This window comes from Equus quagga, chromosome 7 (assembly GCF_021613505.1).
Source record: "Equus quagga isolate Etosha38 chromosome 7, UCLA_HA_Equagga_1.0, whole genome shotgun sequence".
In the NCBI taxonomy this organism is placed as follows: domain Eukaryota; kingdom Metazoa; phylum Chordata; class Mammalia; order Perissodactyla; family Equidae; genus Equus; species Equus quagga.
The window spans coordinates 3,257,979-3,280,728 of record NC_060273.1 but is presented as its reverse complement, the minus strand read 5'-3'; the positions used below and the strand labels follow the sequence as shown (position 1 = coordinate 3,280,728).

Here is a 22,750-nt window from a genome sequence, read left to right as displayed (position 1 = left end):
GTAATTTTATAAGATAACTGCATGGAAGTGCTCATTTCTATTGCCAAAAGACTTTACTTTTTAAATGTTATTTCCCTTTAAAATTAGTTAATATGCTCACATGGCCCAGAATTCACAACAACCAAAGGAGTTTATAGTGAAAGTTCCCTCCTTTCTTTGTCCTCAGTGCAGCCCGCGTTAGGTTCCTTCTGTATCTTTCCAGAGATGCTGGCGGGTGTGTGTGTGTGTGTGTGTGTGTGCAAATCCATCTGGGGCTTCCCCTCTGTTATACAAGTGGTGACTTGCTCTGCAGCCTTCCTCATCTTGCTTTTTGAAAGTTTCTTATTATAAACAGTGCCATGAGGAAAGGGAGTTGCTAAGTCTCAGAGCGTCGTCCATGTTTAATTTTTATAGACTCCAATTGTCCTCTATAACAGGCAAATTTACATTTCCCAAACTTCTCAATTTTTGCCATTCTCATAAGCAAAAAATTATCATATGATTTTGATGTATGTCTCTTATTACAAGTAACGTTAGACACTCTATCCATGGCATTTTTTTCCTATGCAGAAAAAATTTCAATTTCTCTCGTCAGAGTTGTCATTCTTTTCTCTCTGACCCCTGGGTTTACATTTTGCTTGGAAAGGCTTTCTCCTTCTGAGATTATAAAACATTTCTTCCCTGTTTCCTTCTAGTATTATAATTTTGTGCTCTTTAATCTTTGATCCCTCTGGAATTTATTTAGTCTAAAGAATCAGGTAGGTATCCAACTTGTTTTCTCATTGACTGGCCAGTTATCCTGTCTCTTCTGCTCTCGTGTGAGGCTGTCTTTGTCAGGTACTAACAAACTTCCCAAATCTGTACAGTGGGGCTGTTTGTCCACTCGGTTGCGCTGAGCTGTTGCCTTTTCATTTTCCATAACTAAACTGTTCAATTATTGGCACTTTATCACATGTCTTAACATCTGGGACTTCCTTCCTTAACTTCTCCTGGCTGTTTTTCCATGTTTACTTTTCTTTGTAAATTAAAAGAAATCTTTTAATATAATGTATTGATATAAAGGAAACATACTAAATGTGTGGATTAATTTAGGGAAAGGTTCACCTTTCTTTATGGTCTGCTTATCCAGGAACCAACTATGCCTTTTTATACCTTAAAATCTTCTTTCTTTCCCTTTGTTGTGTGTAGTTTATATTAATTTTGGTACTTAATACATTTTATTTATTTATTTATTTATTTAAAGATTGGCACCTGAGCCAACAACTGTTGCTAATCTTTTTTTTTCCCCCTGCTTTTTCTCCCCAAAGCCCCCCAGTACATGGTTGTGTATTTTTGGTTGTGGGTCCTTCTAGTTGTGGCATGTGGGACGCCACCTCAACATGGCCTGATGAGTGGTGCCATGTCCGTGCCCAGGATCCAAACTGGCGAAATCCTGGGCCACCGAAGCGGAGCACGCGAACTTAACCATTCGGCCACAGGGCCAGCCCTGAATACATTTTCTAATACCAAAACCCCTGACTGATTCTCTTGGGTTTCTGGGTAATAATCACATGATCTGTAAAGGAGCATTTACATCTCCTTTCTCATTTTTATGTGCCGTATGTTTTTATACGGGACCGTCCTGTTACACTTTTTTAAATGTTCTGGTAACCCCACCATCTCAGAAAAGTCACTGGAACACGAAGTTAGAGGCCCTCATGCTGGCGTGCGGCCCCGAGCCCTGAGCTAACTGCTGCTGGTTTCTCTGTCACAGGCACACGTTGATCAAGAAGCTCAGTCAGCTGAGAGAGCATGAGCCTGACCTGGCCCAGCTGCTCGTCGATCAGGTGAGTGTCTCGGAGGCAAAGAGAACTGAGGTGCTGGGCTGCCCGTCTGTGAGCCTGCATTTCCCTTTGCGGCGGGACAGCTCAGTTTCTTCTAAAATCCTGTTTTAGAAAGGAACAGCTCTCTCCTCCCTTCTTCTCTCTGCAATTCTGGGTCCCTGAGTTGGAGCTGGGACAGGGCCTTCCCCCCACTAACGAGGTTACCGCCCGGCCTTTCAGATCTATGAGAACGCCATGATCGCAGCTGGGCTTGTTGATGACCCCAGGGCCATGGTGAGCCGCCTGAACAACCTGCTCGTCAAGGCTCTGGAGCGACATTGACAGCTGAGGGGCCAGGTCCTGGTGTGCAGCGCAGCAGCCGTGAAAGCCCCAGGTCTTCCCTGTGGTGTTAGGGCCCCAGTGGAGATGGTGAATAGAACCGAGCACCACTGCCGTGGGCTGAGGCAGCCTGAGACCAGCCAGAGAAGGAAGGACTGATGCCAATGATGCCAGCACCCCCTTTCGAGCTTTATTTACTTAAATTAAAAGGTGTTTCTTAAGCTAAGGGTGATACTTTTTGTCCAGACTCTGAGAAGGTGGAGTGCTCTGGTGACACAATGCTATGCTCGGGTGGAAGCAGGGACAGTGAGAAGAAGCCCTCCTCAAACTCCAGCTGCCGTGGTGGTTGGGTGGGGACAGTAGGGAGATGGTGCTGCACTGTGCTCAGGGAACTCGGCACTGGTTTCCTAAACTCTGTCCCCAGCGCTTGAATGTGACAGCAGGATCAACCATCTCTCTCAGTTCTGGTGCAGGTCCCCAGGAGCAGCGACAGGCGAGCTGCAGAGGCCTCCAGCCAGGGACCCTGCTCACATTAGCGTCACCTCCACTGGGTAGTGGTCGCTGATGGCTTCGGCCTGGGGGGAAATGTGTGGTAAGCGCAGGGATGCCCAGTGTGGTGTACTCTGCAAACAGTACTCCTCGAGGGCCAGGTCAGGATTTGGACCCAGGTACTTTGTTCTGTCACATCTGCCTGGGAAGAGGAGACCAAGAGGCCCCAGGGCCGAGACAAGTGGCTCTTTTGAGTCAATGAGACAAGCAGTGATTGCTAGAAGTCACATGGGTCTAGATCTCACTGTGCTTCTGCATCCCAGGCCCCCGTTAGAGCCACACCACAAACAGGAGGGACACTTACAGTCTGGTCATTCAGGCCGTATGCAGCTTGGAAGTCAAAGGGAACGGCCGAGTCGGGAACAACGGCCTCTTGGAGCAGAGTTCCGGCGACCACAATCCTGCAGCACCGGATGCAAGAGGAGGTCCCCTTTAGCCCACTCTCCGGCTCCGTGCACTTAAACCTCAGATGCCAGCACGGTCCCCACCTCATCTCTTGGTCTGGTAAATGTCACATCCTTCCATTGTGCCCGTGGAGCCAGTCGGGCCCAGCTCAGCCCTCACCCACCCCAGGTGCTTGGGCATCTCACCTTCCTGGCGGCAGCTCCAAGCGAGAAACCCGCGGGAGCCGGCTCCTGTCTCTGTCAGTTCTTGTGCAGCCCTTGGGTGCCCAGGGACGGAGCCCCCTGGGGCCAGCCTTGTACCTGGTCAGACTCAGGTCTCGGTGTGCTCAGACTGCGCACACTGACCTGTATGCCTGAGACTACACAGAGGAGAAAAGCTAGCATCATCTTATCCCTAAGTGTGCTTTTCCCAAAACTAAGAAATGCGCCCTTTATTCCATCTCCTCAGTGGATTGACTCAAGCTCAGGAGTGTGTGTCAGAGGCCTTGAGAACCGTTTCTGAAGCTGCACCTAGAAGTGAAGGCTGCTCGTGGAGGCGCTCTCGTCCCTGCCCTGAGCCTGCAGAGCCCACCCAGGGGGCTGTGGTGACAGGCCCAGGTCCCGCTGACCTGTCATAGGCGCAATGTGTGGATTTCACTGTGGTGTCGGCAGTGTCAGGAATCAGCCACCAGAAGGCTGGGTTTCTGCGCAGGCGGATGGATGGCCATTGCGAAGAGGTCACATAGCTGCAGCCAGCATTGAAATCGCCCATCAACATGATGTCCTGCCGGGAGACGCCAGCCAGTTGGCCCAGGGACAGGATGGGGGCCTCCAGAGCCAAGTGCCAGGGGCGGGCCTCACCTCCATGTCCCATTTCTGCTGGGCATCCAGGTAGACATCGTAGAGAGAGTCTATCTCAGCCAGTGCATCCGACGGGGCCGCGTGCAGGGGAACAATGGCAAACTCCTTGACCTCTGTGGAGATGGTGGTCATGCTAGCCCCACTGGGGGACAGTGGGCAGGCCTGGTCCCAAGGCACATGGGGCCAGGCTCAGTCCTGCGTTCAGGGCTGGGATGAGGACACATGAGACAGTCCCTGAGGGAGTGGATGTTTTCCTAAGTGAGTTCAATGTAAGTCCAAAGCACTGGGGCTGGGAGGGCAGCATGTAACATTGGCTTTCAAGCTGTCTTAGGAAGGGACAGGTAGGTCCCCTCAGCTGTGTAGGGCAGAGGAGCCACTGAAGCGGCAGCACTCACTGGTGAACGGGGAGGAGAATTTGACAATGGCCGGCTCTCGGCTGAAGGTGTCATTCCCGCAGGGCTCGCAGCCATCGTTATACTGGTAGCTGTCCAGCAGGGACACCTGGTCAGGTCTGTGGAAGGCCAGGCCGGAGGGTGCTTACCTTGGGACTGGGGACGCCGCCTGTCTCACTAAAGCCACCTGCTGCTGTGTCTGGGTGGGCAGGGACCCGGAGCTCCCACCCGGGTCCTTCTGCCTCTGCACAGGCTGTGAGGCCTTGGGGCGCAGCAGGCACCTGAGGGGTGGCCCAACTCGGACCCTGCTCTGTGGCCTCCAGTTCTTGCCCCAAAGGACAGACTGTTGCCCCCACACCTGGAGGAGAGGGGCTCTCTAGAGCCCCCTCCGCCTTCAGTCGGTGCCCTCTGAGGAGGTGGGCCACACCTCCTGGTGCCTGGGGCTTCACCTGAACACGAAGAGGTAGCGCTCCTTGTAGCTGTTGCGTCCCAGCGGCTCACTGACCACAAAGTGATAGGTGTTCGGGTCATCCCTGGATTGAGGAAACATCCCAGTTTAGGGGACCCAAAAGGGGACCCTCCTGGGGCCTGGCTGAAGTGGTGCCATACCATGGAAGGGGTCACCTCCCCACGACCCCACCGCTGTCACCCACTGATTGAGTCTGTCCAGCAGCTTCCCCACAGCTGTCAGGTGGCTGTCTCTGACCTCCTGGATGAGGGCAATGTCATAGCGATTCAGGATCTGGGGGAGGGGACACAGCAGGGCTGAGCTGGGGCAGGCTGGGTGGATACTGGGGTGTTGGGGCCTTGCCTGCTCCAGGTCCCTGCAGGGGCCCAGCTGCTGCGCCCTGGGGTGCTTTCATGTCATGGTTTGGCCTGCAGCCTGATGCTTTTCGCTGGGACTCTGCTGCCAGCTGTGGATGGCATGGCAGTGACAAGAGCCCTGTCCCCTCTAACTAGTGGGCTGAGACCAGAGGCTCTCAACACCCCCGTAGTCCACTGACCACTGGCCTAGGACTAACCACTGGCGCAGTGTTCCCAGGGCCTGTGACAGTCCCCCTCAACCCCCGCCCCAGGATTCCTTAGGGACAGGCCAGCCTGGATTTACCTGCACGATGTAGTTGGAGAGGGTGTCATTGGACATCTTGGTTTCCCCGAAAGTCCGGATGTTGAAGGCTGCTATTCTCAGGGACAGGGCCACCTGCAGCAGGCCGGCCAGGGCGAGCAGCGCCCCCGTAAGCCTGGCACCCCTCATTCTGGAGCAGGAATGATGTTCGCGTGTGGGTCTGGAGGTAGCGGAGACAGTGCTCTCTCCTCCCCCACTGTCCAGCTGGGCAGAGCTGGTGGACCCCAGGCCGAGTAAATCCTCTCATCGTGGGCTGTGCTGAGCAGGCCAGGGCGAGCCTCAGCCCTCTCACCATTGTCCCGAGAGCCAGACACTGGCACCAAGGACCCTGAGGGCTTCTCACTCCTGCACCTGCCAGACGAGTCCCTGGGAGGGTCGCCAGCCTGTAGAGGCCCCTGGTGCGCTGTTAGTGGGACACCAGCTCACTGTCACTGTCCCGCTGCTCCAGGCACCCACCCAGCCAGGACTGGCCAGGCTCTTCCCAGCATGGCTAGTCACCCAGAGGGACCCTGTGGGTTCTCTGGGCCTTGTGCCTGCTCTCCACAGGCCACACATCACACAGCCCTTCGGTCACCAGACACACTCACCTGAAGTGTGACTTCCACAGATAACAGGAGTTCTGCCAAGAATCAGGAATTGATATTCTCTGATAGCAGTTTTCTCTTTGTGCTGCTTTAAGAAGAAAAAGCAATCTATGAAGAGGATTCTATTAAGAACGTGGCGGAGGCCCACGCAGAGCTGCTTTGCTCCAGATCCCTGCACACAGAATGCCTGTCCCGCCTGCAGCTTTAAAGGTTCAGGCAGTTGTGACCTTTCCCAGGGCATCACCTGGAGGACGTGGAACAATGTCACTGCATTCCCACATGGGAGTGGCTGGCATGTGTTCATGTCAACAGACACAGGTTCTCACTACTGTAGAAAGAGCACCTGATAATATCTGCGCCTGACCTGATCCGTGTCAGGCCTTGGGTCCAGTCATTTGTTTTGGAATCCTTGACTTTCCCATTTGTATTCGTTTCCTGAGGCTGCTGTAACAAGTCACCACACACTTGGTGACTTAAAATGACAGAGATTTATTCTCTAACAGTTTTAGAGGCCAGAGGCTGAAATGTATTTCACTGAGCTGAGATCATGGTGTCACAGGGCCGCGCTCCCTCCGGAGACTCCAGGGGAGGGTCCTTCCTGCTGCTTCAGCTTCTGGAGGCTCCTGGTGTTCCTTGACTTGTGTCCGCATCACTCCAGTCTCTGCCTCCATCGTCATGTTGCCTTTTCCGTGTCAATGCTCCCTCTACCGCCCTCTTATAAAGATACAGGTGATTGAATTTAAGGTCCTCTCCCCATCTCAAGATCCTCAATCACACCTGCACTGTCCACTTTTGCCATATAAGTTCACATTCGTGGTTCTGGGGGTTAGGACATGGGTGTTCAGCCCACCACCCCATCCAGGGGGGCTCTGTCCCATTTGGGAGGGGGCTGTGGTCTTCAAGGAGAGCCCCGTGAGTGGGAGGGCCACGTCCCTCCCTGGATGGAGGGTCTTGCAGTGTGAAGCGGGGTTCAGAGCTGTGGAGGACTGGAGGTCAGGGAGTGGCCTGAGGGCAGTAGTCAGGAGGGGCCAAGGTCAAAGGAAAGTGCTACAGATCTGGCCAACTGGCGGTGAAGCAAGAGGATGCAGAGGAGATTCAAAGCAGTTCAGGAGGTAAAATCAGCAAGAGCAGAATGCCCTGAAGTAATGAAAACACGCTGACAGACAGCCCGGCTGTTGGCACGAATGCTAATCAGCTCGTGTGTCCCTTGATATGGAGGTTGCAAGATGGGGTCATATGGCCTGGCCCTCAAGCTGCCAGGAGCCCCACCATGCGGAGCCTTTGGCAAAGGCTTGATCGCTGATTCGCCTGTTTTCAATCCCTGAGGCTGGTACAGCTTCAAATATGTCAAAATCCAGAGCCCAACCATCAAGGCAAGACCATCGGCATATTCAACGCAGGTGCCTGGACTCCTTTCTTCCAGGGGTTTCTTTCCTGGACACATGCTTGCCAGACCTTTCAATGGGAGCAACCTAGAGGGAAGCCACTGGTCCAGCTTTTGGCCGGACACAGGATGCCTCCCACAGGTGGCACAGCTGTGGCTCACACCGCAGGTGACCAGCCCCTCCAGTTCTCAGCACAGAGAACACAGACACCTCTCTGTTGGCACCTCCGCCCTCTTGATCAAACACTGCCCCTTCTGCTCTGGGGAGCTCCCAGCCACGGTCCCTGCCGTCCCTCCCTGAGCCGCCAGAGGGAAGGTCCCAACCGTGGCCCCACTTGTCCAAAGTGCCGAGCTGTTGCCGTGTTGGCTGTGCTCAGAGTTGGGCCCGCATGAGAGGCAGCACAGCCCCGGGAAGAGCCTGGCCCGGAGTCAGGGATTTAGGGCCCAGACCGGGCTCATCTGTGCACCTTCAACCACTTTCAGCCTTAATATCTGCATCTATAAAATGGGGATAAAACCGTCACTGCCTTCCTCCTTGGTCTGTCTTGGGAATCAGTGGATATAACATTATTCCACAGAAGAATCACTGCATATCTTCTTAAAGACTCGTCTTATCCCTAAGAACAATAACCCTCCTCGGATGTTATATTTCTGTCACTCTTACCTTTCCCTTATGGGCCTCTTTTCCATTTAGATCAGTGAGCTGTTTCTGTGTAACAAGCAACCCCCAAACTCAATGTGTACAGCCATATGCATTTGTCCTTATGCTCACAGGTCTGCAGGTCAGCTGGGAGGGCTCTGCTCCCTGGGCCTCTTTGTGGGGCCAGGCTGGAGGGGCTGCGGCTCCCTAGGCCATGCTCTTCTAATGTGGTGGAAGGTGGAAACTTCCAGAGGGGTGAACAGAAATACACGATGCCTCCAGAGGTCTAGACTTGGAATTTGCACGATGCCACCTTTGCCCACGTTCTCTTGTCCTCAGCAAGCAACAGGGCCAAGCCCATCACAGTGGCGGAGAGTCAGGTGTCGTGGACTGAGGAGTCAGCCCTCCTGTGCTCAGCCCCACACCGGAGACGCAGAGTGGGTGCCAGGGAGGAAGCCCAGCACTTCCGGTGTTTTTCAAAGTCACATCTGCAGGGAAATGACCCCAAACCACTTTCTCTGATCAGGCTGGGCTGTTTTTACATCAACCGTGAGAGTCTGCCACGCTTTCTGGTTAAAGTAAACCTGCTCCCGATCACAACGAAGTTGGAGCCAGGTCTTGAGCTCTGATGAGGCTGAAATCAAAGGATAAAGAAAAAACCCACTAAGCACCAAGTCTGGGAACAAATGGCCTCAAAGGAAAACCCAACACAGGCTGTCAGGTGAGACCCTGTGACCTGTCCCTAAGAGCAGTGGGGGTTGGGGGTGACTAACCGCACACCAACATGTGGCCTGGGGTGTAGGACATCCACAGATCCAGAGGGAAAAGAGAAGAGCACAGAGCAGTGGTTCCCAAACTGTGCACTGAGGCCCCACAGTGAACCCACAGTGCACTCGCAGGGCACAGGAGCACACTTCTTACTTTTGAGAGGGATAGTGATACTCAGCATCTTTGGATGCTGTGCTCAGGGGAGTTCACGGTTTCCATATTTCTATCTTCTACATTCTTTTCCATGATTTCACGTCTCTGCAAAGCTAGGTTTCTGGCAGTTACTAAAAAAGCAATTACTGTGTGAAAATCAATGTGGAACAGACAACAAGGGTGGCAGTGTCCAATCTGATTCCAAGGTTTAAGAAGTGCCCTCCTGGGGCCGGCCCTGTGGCATAGTGGGTAAGTTTGGCACACTCTGCTTTGGTGGCCCAGGTTCAGAGATTCGGATCCCAGGTGTGGACCTACACCACTCGTCAGCCATGCTGTGCTGGTGACCCACATACAAAACAGAGGAAGACTGGCATAGATGTTAGCTCAGGGCCAACCTTCCTCAAGCAAAAGAAAGTGGAAGATTGCCGACAGATGTTAGCTCAGGGCCAATCTTGCTCAGCCAACAAAAACAGAAGTGCCCACCAGGCATGCAAATTCATTCATAATAATTGTGGTTACTTAAAAATGAAATGAAACAATTTTTTCTTTAAATTTATTATTCTTCTGAATGTCTACTGTAAATTGCTAGGACATAAGTACTTAAATTGCTTGGATTTAATAAATGAAACAGGTATTTCTTTTGGCCCAGGGGTTTCTTAAAATAATTACTGAACCGTAAACTAGGGGTGCTCTGAACTGAGAATGGTTGGGAACCTGGGTCTAACATACATAAGGGGTACACCTGAGTCATCAGGTTATATATCTTACTATAGTGAACGTACTTTCTTGTCTGGCCATCATCATTTACAACAGACTGACTATCTAGTCACAAAGAAATTCTCAAGTCTAAAAACTGCTAATGAGACAAACAATTGCAATGGATTAAACATCTCAGTTGTGTTTAAATCCATGAGTTCATACTGATGTAAAAAATTCATCAGTCAGCCTTGGGCGATGCTAGGGAACGACCCGTTAGCCTGCAAACTGGCTAACGAAGTAAAACAATCAAGAACTTACCCTGCCCTTCCTATGTAAATAGAACCGCGGAGGCATGCAATGGTTAGTGAGACAAAATCCCTCTTTATATGTATAGGAGTATTCCAGCTAAGCAATGCGGAAGGACAGCTGGAATTTGAGACTCAGCAGTTTGCAACCCCTCACCTAGGCACTTGTCATCAATGGCTACTAACTCACAAAAGACCGCCAGCCTCTGTGCCTCCGCATCAGAGAACACAACAGCACTGAGGAGGATGCTTGCCAGGAGCATCTCAAATCTGATCAAACCGCTAGGTCTAAATACAAGGGACAGAGGCTCAGGTCACCAGCACCCTGGGGACACAGCACAGTCCAGACTGGGGAACTACAGGACAAAGAATGGTATCGTCAATAAATTTCAAGAAAAGAAGAGTGAGAGAGAGAGGAGGAACTTACAAAGAAACTTGAGATTATCACTAAATGCAGTCTACAGTCCTCATTAGGATCCTGTAACACAATGTATTCGTTACTCATTTAAACAAACATTTGCTTAACAAACAAGTCATTTAACAGGCAGCTGGGGAGATGAGAACACTGCTCTGGCAACTGCTGACATTCCTGGATCTGTAGGTTGGATAATGCCATTGTGCGTATGCTTTCAGTGACCCTCAGATTTCAGAGTCACACTGAAATATTTAAGGATGAAATGATAGGATATCTAGGATTTGCTTCAAAATGTTGGCCCTGAAGCTGGGTGATGGGTACATGAAAGTTCTTTATACTAGTCTCTACTTTTGAATATGTTGAAATTTTCCATGGTTAATTTTTTTTTTTTTTTTTGAGGAAGACTGGCCCTGAGCTAACACCTTTGCCCATCTTCCTCTACTTTATACATGGGACGCCTGCCTCAGCATAGCTTGATAAGTGGTGCGTATGTCCGCACCCGGGATCTGAACCAGTGAACCCCAGGCTGCTGAAGCAGAGCACGGGAACTAACCACTGCGCCACTCGGCTGGCCCCATGGTTAATTTTTTTAAATCGTATAAATCAAAAAATTTGCAAGCCACAGAACTGAATACAATGTATCATCCAAAAATGAAGTAACAAGAAGTTAATATTAAAAATGAAAACAATCCAAAAAACTTGAAATGCCTAGGTTGCATTTTAGAAAAAGCCTCTGGCCACTGTGAGGAGCAGGGCTGGGCTTAGGAGGAGGGAAGGTGAGCAGGTTGGCTCTGGATGAAGGGACAAAGGTGGCGGGAGCAGAAGGGATGCCAAGGTGGGGAGAGAGCTGCAAACTTAGGACCAGGACTTGGTGACAAATTTGATGTGGAGGGTAAGAAAGAAGGGTATCAAATGGTCAGAAACTGTGGGTTGGTAGACAGTGATTAGTTGTCAAGTCCTGAGCATCAGGTGGCCCTGTGGCCTTCAGAAGGATGATAGTTTTCCACCTGCTCAAGAAACACTCCTGCCTCTCTCTGTCCTCTGAGGTGGGGGCCTTGTCCCAGATTCTAGCTTCGGCTAGGACATCTCCACTTGACGTTTGATGGGCTTTGTGAACTTGCTGTGGCGGAACCAGACTGCGCCCCTGGTCTGAGATACCTAAGACTCCTCTGGGTCCCTGCTCTCCCTCAGCCTCACCCCAAATGGATCCTGAGTCTGCACTCCTCTCTGGTTCTGCAGCCCCTACACTGGTCCTCCCGAGAGCACAGACAAAGTCTCCCAGTGGTCTCCCTGCTTCCAGAAACCTGCCCCCACAATCTGAGTCTCCACACAGCACCCAGCACATCTTGTGAATGTGTAATCAGATCACATTATTCTCCTGCTTAAATCTGTCATCGGTTTCTCATTGTCCTTAGGATGAAAGCCAGTGCCTACCATGACCTGTGCGATTCTAGCTCAGGGCCTTCCGCTCTGCCTGCAGAGCCGGGGCCGCCCTGTCATTCTGGTTTCAGCTCAATGTCACCTCTTCAGGGAGGTCATCCTCTCCCTGCCCTCCCCCTACCACCACAATGCTGCCAGTGTTATCTTGTTCATGACCTTTATCACTTGTGTTTGTTTTAATGTGTTTGCTCTTACTGGTTTATACTTCTTTAGGGCTGGCCTCTGGACTAGGACACAAGCCCCATGGGAGCAGAGACCTCATCTATCTTGTCCATGAAACTGCCCCGTACCTAAAACAATGCCTGGGACGTGGGGCTGGCTCTCCACAGACAAAGGCTGAACACAGCAGGGCTGGGCTGGTACTCACCTCCTGCTCCCCACCTCCCTCGGTGGCCCTCCTGGCTTCGTGAGAGAATTTCCCTTCCTCATGGACCCTCCAGACAGAACGCAGCACAGCCTCCTGTCCTGAGGCAATGGGGGACACTGTGGGGCATCCAAGTGTCCTCTGGGCACTCAGCTTTAGTGGACCAGAGGCTCCCAGGAGCTGGTAACTCTTGGGGCCCCACAGGCATGCCTCCACTCAGCCAGGCTCCACCCAGGATTCCTCCTCTCCCCTTGGGAGGGATGTTTGCTGGCCCCACAGATAGCGTTTTAGAGGACTAAGGGGCTTCTTTTACTTCAGATAAAGGGCCGATGTCTTTGCTATGACATTGCTTTAATTCACGTCAAACAACCTGTGCAAGTCAATAGTCATCTCTCAGCTCAGTGTGCTGGCCGTGGCCCATGACCCAGACTCGTGGCCCCTCACCATCCCTCATGAATTTATTTTGGTTCATTATAAAGAAACCATTAACCCAGGATGGAAAATTTCTCAGAACAACACCATCTGAATTGCTGCAATCTACAACAGCTTCACGGTCATGCTCAGCAGCAGCCCGGCCCCCGTTTCCCCACCCTTGGCCACGTCCCTGCCCATCACATGGGTGGGACAGGCACACTTGAGTTCCACGGTACATGAAGCCTGTACAACAGCATATGTGCCCCTCTTTGCAAGTCACAGACAAGTCTCCGTTGGTTCCCCAATCCCCTTGGCTCCTCAGAGCTGCTTTCCGCACTCTGTGTTCAGAAGAGAAGCAAATGCAAAGATGACTGTTTAAAAAGGCATTTTTTAAGGGAGATGTTGGAGAGATTAGCACACCTTTAGCCCGAGCCCAAGAATAGAAACACGCTTGTGTTCCTGATGATAAACCTGAGGCTCCTGAAGATTTCATTAGAGTCAAAGAACTCTACTGACTGGACTCCCAATGTGCTAGCAATGTTTCCAACAAGGTTGCAATTGAAAAAGCCCCCTCAGTCTCTCCTAAGCACCAAGAGCCTTCTCGGCAGCACCCCATCCCTGCCCAAGGCTAGGGGTCCATGGAAGGGGTGAGCAGGGCCCTGAGGGTCCAGGATGAGGAAGCTCACAGGGATAGTGCGAGCTGATGCAGTGGTGTTTGTGGGGATGTTTTTCTATTGGTCTGTCTTCCAGTGCACTAATCCTCTCTTCAGCTGACTCTAAGTGGCTGTTAAATCCACCTGCTGAATTTTAAATTTCAGTTAATGTACTTTCCTGTTTTAGAATTTTCATTTAATTTTTAAAATTGTTTTATTGAGGTCATATTGGTTTATAACATTGTGTAACCTCAGGTGTACATTATTATATACCAGATTCTGTAGAGACTGCATCGTGCTCACCAACAACAGTCTAGTTTTTGTTTTTGTTTTTTTGTTCCTTCTCCCCAAAGCCCCCCAGTACATAGTTGTATATTTTAGTTGTGCGTCCTTCTAGTTGTGGCACGTGGGACACCACCTCAATGTGGCCTGATGAGTGGTGCCACGTCCATGCCCAGGATCCAAACTGGTGAAACCCTGGGCCGCTGAAGCAGAGTGCGTGAACTTAACCACTCGGCCACTAGGCCAGCCCCCCTCTCATCTTGTATTTCATTTAAAGCCACTATTTCCTTGTTGACTTTCTGTCTGGATGATCTATCCATTGATGTAAGTGGAGTGTTGAGGTCCCCTACTATTATTGTGTTGCTATCAATTTGTCCCTTTAGGTCTGTTAATAGTTGCTTTATACTCTTTGGTGCTCTTGTGTTAGGTGCATATATATTCATAAGTATTATGTCATGTCCTCTTGGTGGAATGTCCCTTTTATCATTATATACTGCTCCCTTTTATCATTATATACTGCCCCTGTTTATCTTTCATTGTCTTTTTGTGTGTGTGTGTGTGTGTAAGGAAGATGGACCCTGAGCTAACATCTGTTGCCAATCTTCCTCTTATTGCTTGAGGAAGACTGTTGCTGAGCTAACATCTGTGCCACTCTTCCTCTATTTTGTATGTGGGATGCCACCACAGCTTGGCTTGATGACCGCTACATAGGTCCACACCCAGGATCTGAACCAGCAAACCCCAGACCACTGAAGCAGAACACACAAACTTAACCACTATGCCACTGGGCTGGCCCCCATCGCATTGTCTTTTTTATCTTGAAGTCTGCTTTGTCTAAGTATGGCAACACCTACTTTCTTTTGTTTGCATTTTCTTACAGTATCATCTTCCATCCCTTCACTCTGAGCCTATGTTTGTCTTTAGCACTGAGATGTGTTTCCTGGAGGCAGCATATTATTGGATTTTGTTTTTTAATCCATCTAGCCACTCTGTGTCTTTTGATTGGAGAATTGAGTCCATTTACATTTAGAGTTATTATTGATATATGAGGGCTTAATCCAGACATTTTATCTCTTGTTTTCCGGTTGTTGTATATTTTCATTGTTTCTTTTCCCTTATGTTTCTGACTGCCATTTCAGTTTGGTGGTTTTCTGTGATGGTCTTCTCTTTGTTTATGATTTGTGGCTCTGCTCTGACTTTTTGTTTAGTGGTTACCCAGTGGTTTGTATAAAAGATCTCACAGAAGAGGCCGTCCATTTTCTGACAGCCTCTCATCTCCATTAGCATAAGCAGCTTCCATACCTTGCCTCATCCCCTTCTGAGTTATCGTTTTCACAAATTATTCTTTTTTGTGTTCTGAGTTTGTGACTAAATTGAAGTGGTTATAGTTATTTTTGATGCTTTCTTTCTCTTTATCTTCTATGTTATAATTGTTTACTAACCTTTTCTGACATAGAGCTGCAAATTTCTGATCCTGTCTGTTTATATCCTTGCTTGAGGTTTTGTAAACCTTTGCTTTTTAGTTTCAGATGGGAGGGCTCCTTTCAACGTTTCTTGTTATGCAGGCCTAGTGGTGATGAACTCCCTCGGCTTTTGTTTATCTGGGGGAAAGCTTTTATTTCTCCATCATATCTGAAGGATAGTTTTGCTGGATAGAGTATTCTTGGCTGAAAGTTTTTGTCTTTCAGTATTTTGAATATATCATAGCACTCTCCCCTAGCCTGTAAGGTTTCTTCTGAGAAATCTGAAATCCTGACAGAAGTTCCTTTGTAGGTTATTTTCTTCTGCTGTGCTGCCCTTAATATTTTTTGTCATTGACTTTTGCCAGTTTTAATATTATAGGCCTTGAAGAAGGTCCTTTTGACCAGATGTAATTAAGAGTTCTATTGGCTCCATGTACTTGTAAGTCCAGTTCTTTCCCCAGGTTTGGGTAGTTCTCAGCTATTATTTCTCTCAAGAAGCTCTCTGCTTTTTCTCTCTCTTCTCCCTCTGGGATACCTATAATCCTTATGTTGCTTTTCCTGAGTCAGCTATTTCTCAAAGAATGTCTTCATTTGAAAAAAATCTTAGTTCGCTCTCCTCGTCCACTTAAAGCATTTCTGTGTATCTATCCTCTAAATCACTGATTCTGTCCTCCATAACATCACCTCTGTTTTTTTTATGGATTCTGGATTATTTTATGTCATTAGTTGTGTTCTGCATATCCAGAATTTGGGTTTTTTTTAGATCTTCAATCTCTTTGGTGAAGTATTCCTTCTGCTTATTAATTTTATTCCTGAGCTCACTGAATTGTCTTTCTGATTTTTTTTTTTTTGAAAGATTGGCACCTGAGCTAACATCTGTTGCCAGTCTTCGTGTTTTTTTTTCTTCCTCTTTGCCCCAAAGCCCCCCAGTACATAGTTGTGTATTCTTGTGCTTCTGAGTTTTATTGTAACTCGTTGAGTTTCTTTATGACAATTATTTTGAATTCTTATTTATTTATTTGTGAAGAAGATTGGCCCTGAGCTAACATCTATTGCTAATTTCCTTCTTCTTGCTTGAGGAAGAATGTCCTGGAGCCAACATCTGTGCCAATCTGCCTCTTTTGTATATGGGACACTGCCACAGATGACTTGATGAGCGGTATATAGGTCTGCACCCAGGAGCCGAACCTGTGAACCCCAGGCTGCCGAAGCAGAGTGCACAAACTTAACCACCACACCATTGGGGCAGCCCCAACTTCTCTGTTATTTAGATTGTAAATTTCTGTGACTTCCGGATTGTGTCATTTTCCTTCTGCTCTGAAGTGTTTCTGTAGCTCTTCATGGTGCTTGATGAATTGATCATTTGACGGCACATTTGTGGTAGCATCAGGTTGCAGATTCCACCTGGCACTGCTGGTGGGGGGGGGGGGGGGGGGGGGGGGGGGGGGGGCAGGAGCTGTGTTTTCTGATCCCAACCTGTCTGCTGCAAGTTGTGTTGGTAGGGCTGCTCTACATTTGCCTGGCCTGGCCACAGCTGCCTGGAGGGTCATGCCACATGCACAAGTGGGGACTCTGTGCTCCACTGGTGCGTTGCTCTTGTGCAGGCAGGACCACTGTGCTTGGCAGGGGACAACCAACTGAGCTGCTGCACTATGCAGGAGGGGAGGGGTGCTTTCTTTTGCATGCAGGCTGGCTCTCTGCTTGCAGGCAGCTTGGCTAAGTCATTGTGTTTGGCATGTGGGGTTCCCTCATGGAGACTGAGCTGCAGCCACTTGGCAGGGAGTGTTCCCACCATGGGTGCTCCCATTGGCTGGGCCACCACTCTGAAAGTGTTTGCATGCAGACCAAGCTGCCCCCGCTTCCTCTTGCAGTCATGCTGGCCACTGTGTGAGGACCTGCGACCTGGATCACTGTAGCCAGGGACGGGGAGGGGTCTGCTTACCCAGTTCCACCACTTCCCAGGGATCCAGTCCACCCGCCTTCAGATGTGTGGCTGCATGGATCTCTCTGGCATCTGTAGTGTTGTGTAGGGAACCCTCTGTTGGTTAATGAACGTCTATTTGTAACTTAGAGGGGAGAGACAAAGGGGAAAACTCACTCCACTATGATGCTGACGTCAGCCGTCACTTAACTTATGAATTCCAATTCTCTGTGAAACTCTCCATCTTACCTATTTTCTATAATATGTTAATCAGTTATTTTAAAGTCCATGTCCAATAACTCTATCGTAATCTCCAGTGGGTCTATCGCCTTTTTTCCCATGCTCTTGTTTCTTAGTATGCTTAGTAACTTGATGGAGTGTCAGGCACTGTGAATCACAGAAATGCAGAGGGTCCAGATGGTATCTCTCTCCAGGGTGGGCAGCAGAGGGGTAGGCCACCGCACACCAGTCAGGGGCTCAGCTGATGCCGAGCTCACCTGCAGCCCTTGTGAAGTCCAATCTACCTGTGGCTTGCCCCCACCCCCAGAGCACCCCCCAAGGGTCCCAGCTGAGAGCCTGGGGTGTTTCTTATGGCCATTCCTCCTGGACAGGCCCTGAACTCTTCCTTAGCACCATAAAACTGCCAAAGATCCTGCTCTGTTTTTCATCCACTTCCTGCTTCTCTTCCCCAAGCAGCTTCGTCATCAAATACATTGAGAGGAAACTGCTGCTGAGTGTCAACTTCACTTCTCTGGCCCCCTTCCTCTCAGGGATCTCAACCCTCAGTCCTGCTGCCTCCGCAGGCCTAAACCCCCATCTCAGTATTCCAAGCCCCACGAGATGGCATGGAGCTCCTCTGGCTTCTCTGCCCTTTAGCAGTCACCCTTGGCCAGCCAGTGCCCTAAGAGGAAAAGCCAGTGCAGGAAGCAGGGCTCACCTCCTCAAGCTTCCCTCTGGGTCATGGCTGCCAGGGAAGCTCTGCAGTCCTTCAAGCAGATGCCTTCTGATTTACGGCCACTTCCTTGAGTCCTCAGCAGGCATTGGTTTACTGAGAGCTACTCCATGGCCAGAAGCAGTCTGTTTTCATTACCTATAATGAGTCACTGAAATGGGAGTTGGAGAAGATGTGGGCTGATAACTAGGCAAGCTGGTCTCACTAGCATAGCCCGCATGGACATCAAGCTATAAATGTCCTGTGCAGAGGTAAGGCAGCCAATGAGAGACAGCCAGAAGGGACACAGGCCATTCCCCTCTGCCCAACCAAGTCTCTAAGACTGAAGGCCTCTCTGATGAATGCATGAAGGAACAGGCTTCAGCCACTGGGCCAGACTCTTCAGCTTCCACATCCCACATCCTAGTGGGATGGAGGCATGTAACCAAGGATAATAAGGTAGCACCAAAGTTATGGCTCCTACTGGGAGGGCAGGGCAGCTCCCTGTGGGCTAAGGCGCTGTCAGAGTTGTACTCAGGTAAAGCACAGCCACAAAGCAGAGCTCAGAACCACTATGCCTGTCATGGAGGTCCCATACTTCTATATGATTCCAACTATATGTTCAGGAAAAGGTAAAACTATAGACAGTAGTAAAAAGATCAGTGGTTGCCAGGGGCTCAAGGGAAGAGGGGGGGTTGACTAGGAGGCACATAGGAGACTTTTTAGGGCTCTATTTTTTTTAGGGTATTATCAACTATTCTGTTTGATATTATAATGTTGGACACATGCCATTATACATTTATCAAAACCCATAAAATGTATAACAGCAAGAGTGAACCCTAATATAAATTATGGACCTTAGTTAATAATGTATTAATATCAGCTCATCAACTGTAACAAAGGTACCACACTAATGCAAGATGCTAAAAATAGGGGAAACTGTGTGTGAGGAGAGTGAGGGTATATGAGAACTCTGTACTTTCAGCTCAATTTCTCTATAAACCTAAATCTGCTCTAAAAAATAAAGTCTACTAATTTTTCAAAAATAAAGTGAAGGCCAGACTGACTTCTGGCATGACAGCATGAAGAGCTATGCTGACCTGCTCCCCAGTGAAACTGGTGAAAACCAAAAAAGAAGACAACCCTTTAAAGTAGCTGGAAATGGTCCTAAGGACGAACAACTAAAGAAACATCTATGAAAATTCAAAATTCGATAATTAAGGCACGTGTCTGCAGCCTGCTCCTCCCCTCCCCGACCCAGTTCAGCAGGCGGAGACCCCACCCAGACTACTGCCATCAAGAACACAGGGCTCCCTCTCCCCCCAGCACCTAGCATCCTGCCCCCAGCTGCCTGTTCCTGAGGCTAAGTTCCAGGTGGGTACGGTTAATGGGGGGTGGGAGGGGGTTCTCTTCTTCTGCCCAGCCCCCAAATCATGGAAGGGAGGCTTTATCTTGAGCACGGGTCCTGAACATCCTTGCTAGTCAGCATATTTAACACTGCACGAACACAACAGAAGAGGGAACTCTGAAAAGATAGAAAGCTATCTGGGGGCTGGCCCCGTGGCCGAGTGGTTAAGTTCGCGCAGTCCACTGCAGGCGGCCCGGTGTTTCGTTGGTTTGAATCCTGGGCGCGGACATGGCACTGCTCATCAAACCACGCTGAGGCAGCGTCCCACGTGCCACAACTAGAAGGACCCACAACGAAGAATATACAACTATGTACCAGGGGGCTTTGGGGAGAAAAAGGAAAAAAATAAAACCTTTTAAAAAAAAAAAAAAAAGAAAGCTATCTGAACCAAGTTTCCTTCTAATAATTCCGGAAAACTAAATTCATGAAAAAATGAGCAAGAGAAAAGTATGAAGTGAAATACTATATAATGTTACTACAAGAAAAAAGAAAACGAAGAGCAAAAGAACATTCCTACAAAGAATAAAAGCATCCCAGGAAGACATGCTCAAAAGGCCAGATCAAAACTGTAATGTACTATTTCAAAACAAGCTTAAAAACACTACGGATATTATACAAGACGTGAAAGAACATCATAACTCAACATTTTTAAAATTCTGAAATGAGACAATTTAAGAATTAGAAATACAAGAAGAAATCATTTCAGAAGTGAACACTAAAGTAGAAGGAACATGAGAGCAAATGAACAAAATAAATACTGCTTCAAGAGAAATAGCAGGGGGCCGGCCCCGTGGCCAAGTGGTTAAGTTCGTGTCCTCCACTTTGGTGGCCCAGGGTTTCGCCAGTTCGGACCCTGGGCTCGGACAAGGCATCGCTCATCAAGCTATGCTGAGGCGGCATCCCACATAGTACAACCAGAAGGACCTATGACTAGAATATACAACTATGTACTGGGGGATTTGGGGAGAAGAAGAAGGAGAAAAAAAAGAGAAGATTGGCAACAGATGTTAGCACAGGTACTAGTCTTTAAAAAAAAAAGGAGAAGACTGGTAACAGATGTTAGCACAGGTACTGATCTTAAAAAAAAGAGAGAGAGAAGTAGCATGTCTACTCATGTCCATCAGAATGGCTATAATTAACAAGAAAAGAAATAACCAGTGTTGGAGAGGATATGGAGAAAAGGGAACTCTTGAACACTGCTGGTGGGAGTGCAAACTGGCCACTATGGAAAACAGTATGAAGAGTCCTCTCAAAATTAAGAATAGGACTACCATATGATCCAGCTATTGCACTACTGGGTATTTATCCAGAGAAGGTGAAAACACGAATGCATAAAGATACATGCACCCCTATGTTCACTGCAGCATTATTCACAACAGCCAAGGCTTGGAAGCAACCTAGATGCCCATCAAGGGACAAATGGATAAAGATGTGGTACATATCACACAATGGAATACTACTCAGCCCTAAAAAAAGATGAAATCTTGCCATCTGTGACAACATGAATGGAAGTTGAGGGTACTATGCTAACCGAAATAAGTCAGAGGGAGAAAGTCAAATACCATATGACCTCATTCATAAATAGAAGATAAAAACAACAACAAACAAACACATGCAGACAGAGATTGGATTGGTGGTAACCAGAGGGGAAAAGGGGTAGGAGGAAGGCAAAGGGGGTGATTAGGCACATGTGTATGGTGTTGGATGGTAATTAGTCTTTGGGTGGTGAACATGATATAATCTACACAGAAATCAAAAATATATTGATGTACACCTGAAATTTATATAACGTTATAAACCAATGCTACCTCAATAAAAAGAGAGAGAGAGAGAGAAATAACAGGTATAAAAGGAAAACTAACAAAGACCAAAAATAAATGAAGAGAAAAACAGTTTGAGAGAAACTGACAATTGGTGACGATAGGCAAAGAAGATACAACATAAAGATAACTGAGTTTCTGGAGAGGAAAGACCAACCCCAGAACTAGAATAAATGTTAAAAACTTAAAATGAACATGTGATTTAAAAGGAAAAGAAAATTATCTATATATTTTTTAAATAATTAATTTCCATCAGACTTTATGACAGCAACACTTTGTGCCAAAAGAAAATGAAGTCATAGATTTAAGATAGTCAAGGGGAAAATGTGTGATCCGAGGATTTTCTTTTTTTTTTTTTAATTTTATTTTTTTCCTTTTTCTCCCCAAAGCCCCCTGGTACATAGTTGTATATTCTTCGTTGTGGGTCCTTCTAGTTGTGGCACGTGGGACGCTGCCTCAGCGTGGTTTGATGAGCAGTGCCATGTCTGTGCCCAGGATTCAAACCAACGAAACACCGGGCTGCCTGCAGTGGACTGCGCGAACTTAACCACTCGGCCACGGGGCCAGCCCTGATCTGAGGATTTTCTATCCAGTAAAACTGACCTTCAAGTATATAGGGCACCAATTGTTACCAACATGCAAGAACTCAGCGAATCTTGTTCTCAGGAATTCTAAATAAAGAATGTACTAGAGAATGAGCTAGAGTGACTAGAAGACATCAACATAAGGAACTGATGATGAGTGAACTATAGTTACTTGTAGAACTAAGACTAAACAAGGGTTAAAAGGAAGAGACAATATTATATAATGGCTACATGATCTGATATAGATAGAGTACATTGTAAAAAAAAAAGTGAGAGGAGACTGGAAATAGCATGTGCGAAAAATTTTTCTAATGTTTTCAATAATCATAACCAGTCGTGATAGCATTTTATAAATAGACTAGGGTATATGTAATGTGACATAAAACAAATTAAGTCTGGAATATTGCCTTTCTATTCTCCCCTTTGTCCTTGAAAATCGGACTCTTAATATGGAATAAAGGAGATACATATGTCATAAAGAAGTTGTTAAGGAAAAACCTTGTAGTTTAAATAGAAATAGTATGAACTCACAAGGTTTTTTATCTTAAATATATGTACCTCCTAGCTCTGATCACCGAAAAGGCTTGGAAACAATGGCCAACTCGATACCAATGAGCATTCCTAGTACCAAGATTGTGGTCTTGAAATCCCATTTCCTAGTAAAAGAAACCAAGGTTTCTTGAAGAAATAGCTGATTCCAAGTCTAGGGGCAGGAAATGCATAAGATGAGCTCAAAACATCTTGACATACCCCTGGAGGAGTTCAGAACATACCACCTCAAAAGAAAACTAACTGGTCACCTTCTGAGGATGACAGAGAACCAATTCATTACAATAAAAACTGGATAAAGGAAAGAATCAAAGATTTAGCCTGCCTTTCCTATATGAACTATACCAGAGTAACCAAATAGTAGCTAAAGGGAAGGCTGTCTTTATCAAATTATTCCAGCTAATATATGAAAACCAAATTATAATATCACTATCATGCAATCTCCAATGAAGTAATAGAGCTAGGCACTGAGCATCAATGGCTGCTACTAGTAAAAAAGACCAAAACCGTACATTATGTACCTCCTGATAAATGAATATAAC

The 22,750-nt window shown here is 47.9% G+C and overlaps 2 protein-coding genes across 2 annotated transcripts in view; one reads left to right on the top strand and one right to left on the bottom strand.

The window, feature by feature from the left end:
- The window catches only part of TRAP1 (TNF receptor associated protein 1), a 54,971-nt gene extending 52,625 nt beyond the window's left edge, over positions 1-2,346 (top strand). Inside the window, exons 17-18 of the mRNA XM_046666639.1 lie at positions 1,733-1,805; positions 2,022-2,346. Of these exons, the coding sequence (XP_046522595.1) occupies positions 1,733-1,805; positions 2,022-2,123 (175 nt within the window). The 3' untranslated portion in view covers positions 2,124-2,346. The remainder of the gene's footprint in view (positions 1-1,732; positions 1,806-2,021) is intronic.
- A 134-nt stretch (positions 2,347-2,480) lies between these two features.
- DNASE1 (deoxyribonuclease 1) overlaps positions 2,481-22,750 on the bottom strand; it is a 28,667-nt gene continuing 8,397 nt past the window's right edge. The window contains exons 4-11 of the mRNA XM_046666641.1: positions 5,414-8,673; positions 4,959-5,047; positions 4,755-4,838; positions 4,309-4,424; positions 3,914-4,026; positions 3,682-3,836; positions 2,974-3,070; positions 2,481-2,695 (exon numbers count right to left, since the gene is read on the bottom strand). Coding sequence (XP_046522597.1) covers positions 2,648-2,695; positions 2,974-3,070; positions 3,682-3,836; positions 3,914-4,026; positions 4,309-4,424; positions 4,755-4,838; positions 4,959-5,047; positions 5,414-5,560 — 849 coding nt within the window. The 5' untranslated portion in view covers positions 5,561-8,673 and the 3' untranslated portion in view covers positions 2,481-2,647. The remainder of the gene's footprint in view (positions 2,696-2,973; positions 3,071-3,681; positions 3,837-3,913; positions 4,027-4,308; positions 4,425-4,754; positions 4,839-4,958; positions 5,048-5,413; positions 8,674-22,750) is intronic.